This window comes from Pteropus alecto, unplaced genomic scaffold, assembly GCF_000325575.1.
Source record: "Pteropus alecto unplaced genomic scaffold, ASM32557v1 scaffold414, whole genome shotgun sequence".
Classification (NCBI taxonomy): domain Eukaryota; kingdom Metazoa; phylum Chordata; class Mammalia; order Chiroptera; family Pteropodidae; genus Pteropus; species Pteropus alecto.
Genome location: NW_006435781.1, coordinates 612,299 through 624,508, shown reverse-complemented (window position 1 = coordinate 624,508; position 12,210 = coordinate 612,299). Strand labels below are relative to the sequence as shown.

Below are 12,210 nucleotides of genomic sequence, written 5' to 3'. Positions count from 1 at the left end.
TATAATGGAATATTACTCAGCCACGAGAAGAGACGAAATACTGTCATTTGCGACAACATGGATGGACTTCAAGATAATCATGCTAAGCAAAATAAGCCAGATAGAAAAAGTTGAAAATTGTATGATATCACTTATATGTGGGATATACACCTAAAAGCAACAAATGAACAGGACAAACAAACAGAGACTCATGGACATGGACTATATAGACTAGTGGTTACCAGAGGGTAGGGGGTGGGGAAGGAAGGGGTAGGTAGACAGTTAAAGGGGGTCAAATATAGGGTGGCAGGGGGAGGGTGAAGTGGGTAAAGGAGATCAAATATATAGTAGCTGAAGGAAACTGGACTTTGGGTGGTAAACACACAATACAATGTACAGATGTCAAATTATAATGTACACCCAAAAATTATATAATTGTATTAACCAATGTTACCCCAATAAACTTAATTAAAAAATGGCCAATCTTAAAAAAAAAAAGAAAATAATCACCAGCGATACTCAATTAACATGTTATACATGCAAAATGTAAGTCCATTATTTAAGTTATTAATAAAACTATATATTTGATTTAAAGGAGGGCTACCAGTATGAATTAGAGAAACTGAATTTTTAATGACTTTTTTACTTTGAAATGTATGACATTTAGAAACTAAACTCACAATGATGAAAACTAAAATTAATTTGTTATTAAAACTGTTGGCTTAAAATCTTAGCAAAAATAGTTTTAATAAATATATTAGTTTTGATTTTAGCTCAGGTATTGTGTATATTCTCCCAGAATGCTCACATATGCTTAAATATGTAGTTATTTTAACTCCCTTGTATAAGGTTTTGTTGTATTTACTCTATTAAGAAAGTGATAAATGAAGGTGATATTTAAGCCCAGGTTTTATTCACGTTATCACAGAAAGGTGAATTAGCAGAATTTATCTCCAGCCAGGAGATTCCAATGAACATTAGGGGTGAAAACAATTATGCTGGTTTTCAACACTGAGGCATAATTTTTACTTCAGCCCTTGGTGCTTACAAGTGGCAAATATTTGGGTAGGTGGGCCCACACAGCATGGTCGTATCAGGATTAATATAAACTGGAGGCATGGAGGTGACATGAAGGCAGGTTTATGATGTATAAAAATGTTTTTACCTAATTATTTATAAACTATAGTATATGTTGTAAATTATCTACTAAATAGCTCTTCTGAACTTGTACAATTTGTGACTTTTAAATATAATTTTATTTATAAATAACCAATTATATTTATTATATGCCCCATGAGAGATATCAATATAATTAATCTTAATGATACAGGAATTGATATTGGCCTATTTTACAGATGGGTAAACAAAAGTTTACCTGGGTCAAAAGGCAAGCAAAGTGAGACAGGAGAGTGGGAATCAGGTGCTTTGGCCCTATACTACTTGTACTAATATTAACTTTTTAGAGATGAATTTTATATCTCTTCATTATTTCATTCATGGCAGTACTTATAAGGATGAGAAAAAAAAAGAAGAAAAAAGAATATCATTTAGTGAAACCTTATAGAGATTGTCATTAAAAGATAATTTTACTCGTTCTTCTCACCAAAATAAAAAGGATAGTCACTGTTGAGAAAGCTGTTCTTAACACGAGGTTTACATTTATGATAGAAATCATAATATGTGGTTTTCATAATGATAGAAACACAATGAGATCCAGTTCCCCTCAAACACACAGTAAACAAGGTAAAATGAATGACCAGATATTTTAAATATTTATAGGGTTTCATTAAATGTATAAATCAGAAAACATGATATGTCCTAGGCCAAGATAAAGAAAACACTGCTTTAAAATAGAAAAGCAACATCGAATTTTTTAAAGAAAAGTTTCGGTAGTGCATGTACAAACACATGTCAAGGTGTCTTGTTTTATGGCAGTAATAAATGCGTCACATGAAGCACATTATCATTTTTCAACATTCAAGGTTTGTAATGTTCATCAAAGTTCAGTGAATGCCTTGTGCAATATACAGTTTAAAACTGCGAACCTATTAAGAACAATGACCACAAGTAGGTAAGATTATCACCATCACCGTCGCCTCTACTCTACCACATTTACCATCACTATTTTTACCACCATTGCTCATTCCCATACTCAGTTTCTGAAAGTTTACTCCCAGCATCTGTGCAGGTGGTTAACCCCCCTTGCCCTCCTGCACCTCTTTGCCTAAATAAGTACGCCTTCTTTCCTCCAGGTCCTAATCACACCTAAAGATCCAGCTGCAAATCCTGACACAGGACAGAGTTCTTCTGTCTATAAATCTTATACACTACTATAGTACTTTCCTTTGGAGAATGAAACAATGAGGAAAAGGTCTAACAGAATTATATAAAGAGGGTAAAAGGTTCCCCACCCCCTAAAATGAATGTGTCCTTCCTCTTCTTTACAGCACCACCATTCCTACCTGACATCTTGGGTCAGGGGAGAAACCTAGGAGAACAGGTCATGTACATTTTTCAAAAGTTCCCACACATTCTGATAGTTTCCATTATATTACATCCTGCAACCATGGTCTTGGAAGCTATAGTTTTTAGTCTAGTATCTAACAATGAATACTTTAGAAAGAATTCACCTGCAAAGTTCCTCTTCCTACAACTAGAAAGAAAAGGCAATTTTTAACTCTCCTTCAAAATTAAATGTGTATTAATATTTATTTGCCCAATGAATGGAATGTGAGAAATATTATGATGTTTAAAAAGGATTTTGTAAAACAAATATATGCCATTGTTTTCAAAATCCTGATCTATTTTATTACTCCATCCATATAGCTCAACAACAGTTTAATTATTGATATTCTCCGACTATCTGGAGCAAGATTAAAGTTCAAAATGCAAACAAAATCATTTGCATTTTGAAAGCATAAATTCAAAATAGTAACAATAACGTAATAAAGAAGCCTCATGGCTGGATGCAAAAGATTCTTGTGGCAAATACATTAACGGTAACCGTCAATTTAATCTCCCTGATTAAATACTTACAAAGTAGATGAAGAAACTCGCAGAGGTCATCGCAAACCAAAGATGACTATTAAATACAATGATTGGAAGACTTTAAATTATCTCTAGGAAGAATGGGGAACATTGACACTCCAAGATACATATTCATTTATTTGGTAATAGAAGCCCACTCTCAACTTCAACAATTATGTCACTATATAATATCTGACACAGTGCCTGGCACATACTAGATACATGACAAATATTACCTATACAAATCAGTGGTATCACTTAATTTACCAATCAAACATAAGAAGACACAGTACAAAAATGCAAACACTTCCTCAATCAGAAATATCAGAATTAAGATTAAAAAAATGTCAACTTAAATTAAATGTTCTCCTGTCGAGCCATTCTCTTAATTTAATTTGAATTATTTTTCAGTCATAAATCAGAATATCATCATTTTACTCCTTGCCAGCTCCATCACAGTGTTTCTCAAACATGGCCAGCATCCTCCTGCCTCAGAACTTTTCCATTTGCTTTCCTCTGCCACAGCCATCTGCATGGCTTGTTCCCTCCCTTTATTTAGACCTCTCTTTAAATATTATTCATCAGTGAGCCCTTCCCTAACTGACCACGTACACAGAATAACATACGTCTCACTCTCTAAATCAAGTCCCTGACTTTTTCCTTTTTTATCATTGAACGCCATCTGATATGATATACATATTTTTTAATTGTCTGTCTCCCCTCACTAAGCACACAAGCTCAATAAGAGAAGGAGTTAGTCTGTTCACTGATATTTCCCCGGTATCTAAAACAATCCTGGGAATAGAGCAGATAAGAAATGTTATTTTGATAGATGAATGAATGATTGACCATAATTTTCTAATTATCATTATTTATCTTTGTGAAAAGGCACTGTTCCAAAAACTGCTACTTTCTTCTCTCATTACTATGAATCCCAGAGATTTGGCTTTTCTGTTTATAATTTAAACTATAAGGGTCACATATTTTATATTACTGGAACAAGGAATATCAACATATTAACTGCACATTTACAGAAAAAAATTGTCATGGCCCGCTGCATCCATTTGAACCTGACCAAATTACTGTATGATAATAACCTCTGCTTAGTAAGCCAATAATTAATTGTCAGTATTCTCATATTGAATCTATTGCATATTCTTGCATGAGACTCTCGCTCCACCCACGGGACATGATGGCAACTTTTGAGGACTGAATGAGACGTCACCAGCACCATTTTTGGAGCTTCTAAGAAAGCACTTAAAATGTTTGGCCCACTTCAGTTGATAGAAAAATAGCAACAGAAGATATCAGAAATAGTGGTTTATGAAGAAGGAGTATGGATTTATATTTTTTTATAATTGTTTCAATTAGATCAATGCTTCTCAAAATTCAATGTGCTAAGCAATCAGCTAGGATCTTGTTAAACTGCAGATTCTGATTCTGTAGATCCATCAGGGTGAGAACTGAAATTGGGCATTTTAACAAGTTCTCAGGTAATGTTGTTGCTGCTGGTCTTTAAACCACCTTGATCTACAAGGAATTCTAATTTTAACATTATTGGAAAAATTTTAAAAATGATTTAATGAAACTGTAATATAAAATCACAAATAAGAGTCTGAGATTATGCATTATTAAAATGTTCACTGTGACAAATTCACTTCACTGATTGGAACTACCCAATGAAATTCATTTGTTCATGCATTCATTCATATATTCACATAGCAATGTGTTGGTCACTTCACCTGGGAGAAAATCCACTCATTTGTTCAGAACCAACTTTGCTTTATTCATTTTCACGTATGTTCTCTTGTTTCATGATTAGAACAGACATTAAAAAAAAAAAAGCCGAGCCAGATTTGTTAGACATATCTTTCTTTCAGTCAAAGTGTTGATGGTGATCCACAATTATTTCCCATGTATGGCTTATATTTTCACCCAGATATTATTCATATCTCTCCTCCTGCTGACGGAAACCAGAACATAACTTCAGTTGGCCTCTTTACTGACTTGCTTTCATTTTTTCCCTTACCATCACAAAGGTTTTAGTTTCCCCCTGCATGTCCTAACCACAATTATCAGAGAAGTTGATGGAACTTGCTGTGCTTATCTTTATGAGTCCTTGTAGAAATGTCAGTAAATCTCTTTTGCTCTCTGCAGGTTGCATTTTTCAATCAAATTAATTAGTTTATTCATAGAGAATAAATCTCCTGTTGTCCCTATGCCAGTTGTCCTCTTGTACTTCCACAGTTGGAAGTTTTGTCTTTTTTCTTTTCTCTCCCTCACGTCCCACTAACTGAAGGGTATTTTGCAGCATAAAACAAAACTCATTTTGCCTGCTCTTCTTAAGGTTTCAAACTTGAGCATGTCAACATAGTCTTGTTCTAATTATTTTATTTAAATAATGCAATCAGGGTACTTAGTTCTTTCATTTCAATCTCATAAACATTGTTAAAGAATTGTAATTTACCAATAGTAGTATGTTTGTGCCAAAGTGTTTCATGGCTAGCGATATCTTAACAAACTTATTTATTGTATTAGCTTTTACTTCATCATCAATTCACTTCTGTGAAGATATCAGAATTGGAGAGGAAAGAAATCAATAAGGAAAGAATAAAATGAAAATAGAGTAAAAAGAAGGAAGAAAAGAGGGAGAAGCATCTGCATATTTGTTTTTTTATATTCCTTTACAAGCGTATTTTTAAATGTTTCCATTGAAAAATTATAACTGCGGACGTAATTTTAGGCACCTTGTTCATGTTCCTTTGCCCCCACAGAAAATATTCATAAACATATTCTTTGCAAAAAAAAAAAAAAAAGAGTGTGACAATCAGAACAACCTGGAGGGAAAAAGTTAAAAATATAGATGAGACAAAGCCATTTGGTATGGTTAAAATAATTAATACATGGCCAGTTATTTATCGTGATGATCATTCTTTACATTTTGTCATAATGTTGCTTTCACAAAGTACTTTTTCATACCCTATCTCAGCCAATGTCTCTTAGAAGTGTGCCAGACATACAGCTCTGAAACTAAGCATCATAGAGGGAGGAAGTGTGTTGCCTCAGTTCACACGGATAGGTGTTTGAGAAAGTGAGACCTTATCTGTTAGGCCAATTAGAGTAGATCTAGCATAAGGTAAAAATTAAGGCATTTTTATTCCTTCTATTCTTCTTTAATTTCTTGGTTTGTTTGATAATTGTTAACAATTTGTAGGCTAAATAGTATTTCCTAGATGCGACTGTGTAAAGGTAGCATCTGCATGCATGAGGCAAGGATGTCTATTTCCAAAGCAAAAGCAACTTGACTGTTAAAAAGGCCAAAAAAAAAAAAAAGGAACTAAAATAAATACAGCAGGAAGGATTATGAATTAACTACTGGGCTAAGATAGTGGGATGCACTCACCTGGCATAAGACAGTAAGTAGCATCTCTCACCTGGGTGACTACACTGACCTTAAAACTGTCTTTCTTCTTCCATTAGCAATACTGGTATTTTATTTACCCATCTCTACCCTACCCAAAACTGTCTGATGGCTTTTTCTTGTGTTTATGCTAGAACTTCAAGTCCTCGTCTTTTACTCTTACAATGCCATACCTGACAAGACCCCTACCTATATTTCAACCCCATCTCATACCTCAGCTATCTAACCTTCCTTCTTGCAACTCTCCAGCCATGCCAGACTTTTGATTCCTCTAACAAGCCAAACTGTCCCTATTATAGGGTCTTTACGTTGGCTGTTCCCTCTGCCTGAAACGTATTCCTTCCCAATCTGAAAATGGTGGTTTCTTCTTGTCATTGAAATTTCCAATTAAATGGTACCACCCCAGAAACAATATTCCTGGATCACAAAGGCTAAAGTAGCCCCTCAAATACTCTATCACAATAGTTTGTAATCTCTTCAGAAAACTTATTCCTATCTGATATTTTTCTTTTTTTTTTTTTTTTAATTGGATGTCAGCCTCTCTAGAGCGTCAGGAGATCTGAGACCCTACCTTTTGTGATCATTACTTTGTCCTCAGGGTCTTGAAATGTATCTGTTATCTCAAGGTATTCCATTAATATTTGTTAATAATTGTGTGTATATATGTACATGTGTACATGTGGTGTTATATATAGTTCTTTATATATAGTGGCATATATATCACAAGGGATATATCAAGTATAACTTGATTAATACTGATAGATATGATGGCAAAGAATATTGATAATTATCAGATGTAAATATTCATACATTTTAGTTATAAGCTTACCTGTATTCCCAACCAATTTTATTTTACTTTTGCTATAAGATAGTGACTTAAGAGTTCTAGCACGGTTTTGGTTATATCTCATATGCCTAGACAAACCTTAACTATCAGTCCTCTCATCACTAAATCTATAGTTAGGCAGAGATGATGGATTCTGACTGCATCTATCCACACTCTGTGTTGGAGAGAAAGATATGAGAGGCGTGGACTGATCCATTTTTGTTTACTAGGATTTACTAGGCCTTCCTACTCCAAAATACTCATGTTTGGAAACAATAGGTCATGCTCCAAATTGAAGCTAGTCATCAACATAACCATTATAATAGAAACTGAACAGGTAACAGTTAATTAAAACATTAAATAAAACCAAGAACTATTACTTTTTAACTACTGATAATATCCTACTGTCATAATCAGCTTTTTGATTCTTCCAAAAAAATTCTATCAAAAATTAGGTCCAGCAGAGTTTGCATAATGGCTTATCTCATTTAGAATTTAATAGATTTTTTTGCAAGAACACACACTAAGTTGGTAAAATTGTTATGGAATATTTACTATTTATAAACTCATAGGAGAGTTATGAATGTGCTTTGCTTAAACAATACTTTGCATACGTGTATTTCAACAAATTAACCAAAAAGACTGTGCTACAGGTGGTTATATATCCATGTCTCATTTTTAAAACTATATTTTAGCAAAACCTATTCCAGCTAGAAGGCTGCCCTTGCCCCACTGATAATCATTCTAAAAGCTTAAACACAAACCAAAGTCCCCAAATTTTCCCTAAGGACAAACTATTTTTTGATGGTGATCCTAGCTAAGTAATGATATTACCACATTAGGTTTCCTATCCTTCAGTAAAATGAGGGTTAGGAAATTACACATATCCACATACACACATAAACACACATACATACACACACACACACACACACAGATGTGGTAAGGATTTCTAAGTGTTATTTATAAACAGATAAGTGTGTGTATATACTGTAATGATTTTTTTCAATTAATCTTTTTAAAAATGTTATAATAACAGATTGCGAACTTAGATTTTAATTTTATGTTGAATTTACCTTTCCTTGCAACCCAGTCCCCAGTTGCAAATAATTAATTGATTAGTATGAATGATTAATGTCATATTGTTAGTCCTATTGAAAAAAAGGAGTGAGGAACAATGGGGGTGCTTAGCCTCCAGAAGAAAATGGAAAAATAGAATGTAAAAAGGAAAAGACAGTGATGGCACTGTGGGAAAAGCAGTAAAAGAGGAGGCTAGATATTAAAGACTTCAGAATTTTGTCTGAGGTTGCCCTATTTAAATCGTACAGATCAGCGCCAACGGATGCTGTAATCTGAACAATGTTGGCATATGACCACAAGTAGGCAGCTCTATATCTTATGATTTATGATGATAAATGGGTGGAGTAAATTAGTTGACTCTTGGGTGGGGGAAAGGGTGCAGTATAAACTCAACAGTTATAATATGGTTATTATAACCCTCACCTCAAGGGTTAGTTGTAATCATCAAAATGATCACAGCGGAGGAAAATGTCAACATGCATAGACTAGTATCTCCTGGTTTGGACTATCAAAATTTGTGAAAATTCTATCTTTTTTATGCCTTCCCTATTCTTTCAAAAGATACGAGCTCAAAAATGTATATTTCTCCCTTCCTATTGTCACACTATAATTTAGTGCTAGAATTGCAATCTTCCCAGCATATCTAATGAGTTTCTTTGGTCCTATTTTAAAGCTTTTAATCTTCATAAATAATAGCTAAGTAAACTTAAGACGCTTGGACAATTTCTTTAGCTTAATATATTCAAATCCACAGTTGGCTCTTCATTTCTTTTCATTTAAAAATAAATCTATCTTGTCTCAATAGGCTCTACATGAATACACACACCTAACAATATAAATCAAAGCAACACATCGAGAATAATGAGATCTACTTGTTAACATTTATAAGAAAAGTGCCATTTTCAGAAATGTCTCAAAAATTATTTTCTGATTAAGTTAATATATATTCTCAAAATATTTCACAACCACACAGTACTTGAATAAGGATTTCCAAACACAGATGAGAAATTTTTTTTCAAGAGGATTTCCATAAACATATGAAAAACTATTTTATATTTTTGAGGGCTTTTCCATTAGCAGAGTGTTTCCTGTCAACTACACCTAATAGATGATTCTATGTACAGGCGTAGCTCGTTTTACTGTGCTTCGCTTTATTGAGCTTCACAGATGTAGCTTTTTTTTTAAAGTTGAAGGTAAGACCCTCTACCAGCAAAAAGATTACAACTCGCTTTATTGTGGTGGTCTGGAACTGAACCCACAATATCTCCGAGATATGCCTGAATATGGCTTCCTGTGTATACTGCCCTGCCTCCAATGGTCATATTTTAATTTTGGAGAAAACCCCAAAAATATTAACTATGACAATGTTTTGGCAACTTTTAAAGTTGTTTTATAGTTCTGTAGACACTGATCCTTCTAGCCAACATCTCTTCAATTACAAAAGTGAAAATTAAAAAGTAACATGTATGAAAATCCAACCAAAATGTCCCCTGAAGAAGAGCTCTGCATGCTTTAGGAACAAACTGAGACTCCTAACTTCAACAGGAAACTGCATCAAATTAATAGTAACATTCCAAATGAGCTATTTTTAGAAATTGAAAATGAAGACTTACTTGCTCTGCTTTTCCATGCTAGCTACCCTGAGGCATTCCCATCTTGAATTTAGAAGATTCATTTGTTCTTGTACTTCAGTTTCTTCATCTTCTGATAATTTCCCTGATCCAATCAGTTGACTTCCCAATTGTAGGACATTACCAACCCTTCCTTGATTGGACGTCAAATCCATCATGTATCCCTGACAAAAAAAGAAATTGAAACAGTGTTTAACACTTTAGGTAAATCATAATTTTTTTTTTTCAATTTTAAATGTATACCCATTTAAACTATAATTTCGGTAAAAGTATTTTAATTTTTGTTTAAGAGAACCCAATATTGTTTTTAATATGATTAAAGAAAATAATTAGCTTAGGTCTCCTTTTGCAGAAGAAGGCCCTGATATAAGGATTTGTGTGCAAGGGAGCTGAAGAAACAGTAAAGAGGACAGGGAATGAGAGGGAGGCAAGTAAGTGTGTCATCTCAGGAAAAGCCTCCCAGTGAGTGTAGTTTAGCCTGACACGACACAGGCACTCTTGAGTGAGTTATAGTTTAGCATTGTCGTGACCCAAGAGAAGGGAGCTGGGATTTCACATTCCTGTATGAGTCACTGGCAAAATCCGATCTCAGTACTTTTAAGTGGTTTTCTCCAAGGCAGAACTTCATATGCTGGCTGTTGGAATCTCAAGCACATGAACGTTTATTAGTCTCCATCTCAAAATAAAAACTAAATTAACAAAATAGAATCTTACAGAGTGAGCTAAAAAGAGAGACTTGCTTTTATGACAAGTCATGTGCTGTGTTTCATAAATCGATGTTTTACTTTACCTCATGAGTATGAAATTGTTCTTTCACTTCTTCTACATTATTAGAAATCTCTCCCTGTGCTTGCAATGTGTCCTCAGCTGAAAGAAGCCATGAAAGTACTTCTTCTAGAGCGGTTTGGTAACTATCCAGGTTTACTTCAGTCTCCATGAATGAACTGCCAAATGACTTGTCTTTAGGAGCTTCCAAATGCTGAACAATAAAACAAATTGGGTGTTATACAATTAGTATTTTTGCAGACTGTTCCAGTACATTAAGTGATAAAATGAATGAAATATTTAAAATGCTAGAAATGTCCACTCGCATTATCAGAGACATCAACAGCCGACACACACAACAGTGATCCTGCATTTTAGCAGCCTCACAAATAACCACGCAAATTTTCAAATGGTAGCCAAAATCAACTTCAAATTAATATTTTATTACAGGTCTTCTGGATTACTATAAAGAGTGAATTAGTACATTCCTTCATGTGATACTTTAAATGCTACAAATCTTTATCCATAAGTATTTTTTTTTTCAGTTCGTACTTTCAATCCTTTACACACACATTACTGTATTATATTTATATAATATATTCCAAATGCACATTAGAGACATCTCTTCTCAAATGATAATGAAATGTTTTTGAAAATTTACAGAGCAGAAGAGTTATCAGTATAAAAATAAGTAGGGGAGGGAGGTAAAATTTAAAAAGAGAAACCTCATCTACACTTCTGAAATTTCTAACAATATAATGACTTCCATGAATTAAGCCTTTATTTCCAGAAGGCTGTGGTTTAAGTAGCAACATATTATCTTAGGAGAAGTAAAATATAAAGTATTTGCTTTCTAATTGAATTAGCAGGATGTTCAATGAAATTCTCAATAGTTGTCTTGGAATTTCTGATGAGATCCTAAAGTTGAGAACAAAGGGTATGAAGTCTCCATAATCCTAAGAAGATGCAGGCCACCAATGAAGGAACTACTAAGATACAGGCCACCAATGAAGGAACTGCTAAAAGGTAATGACGAAACTGGCCTCACAACCCTAAATCCACTACCTCAGAGGTGTATAAGAGGAAGCAAAGAGATTGGAGAATTCTGGCAAGAAAGGATTCCTCTGGAATGCTATTTATGTCTATGTGTGTCTCCACCTCAAGCCAAGCGATGGAGACTTCAAGAGAATCACCTGTAGTAGATAAGGTAGTTTACAGGATGAAATATTGACCTGGTTGTGTGTTTACAGAGATTCAGAAACAATGAGAAAAGTACTACCATGTGACAGGAGAGACCTCTTGGGATAACCTGTGTGTCTGCTGCTTTAATCTCAGGGCCACCATCAGTGGTAAAAAATGTGAGCAAATAAGAAAATCTGCCTGAATTTTTCGTTTGGGTCAAGTACACTCATGCTAGGTTGCTGGGCTTCAAAAACCTAGCTAAGATAGTAGAATGCACTCACATAAAGTGAAGGACTAAA

The 12,210-nt window shown here is 34.1% G+C and overlaps 1 protein-coding gene across 1 annotated transcript in view; it reads right to left on the bottom strand.

Annotated features, from left to right (window-relative positions):
* DMD (dystrophin) overlaps positions 1-12,210 on the bottom strand; it is a 1,580,480-nt gene that overhangs the window by 1,391,729 nt on the left and 176,541 nt on the right. The window contains exons 8-9 of the mRNA XM_006911463.3: positions 10,755-10,943; positions 9,947-10,128 (exon numbers count right to left, since the gene is read on the bottom strand). Of these exons, the coding sequence (XP_006911525.1) occupies positions 9,947-10,128; positions 10,755-10,943 (371 nt within the window). The remainder of the gene's footprint in view (positions 1-9,946; positions 10,129-10,754; positions 10,944-12,210) is intronic.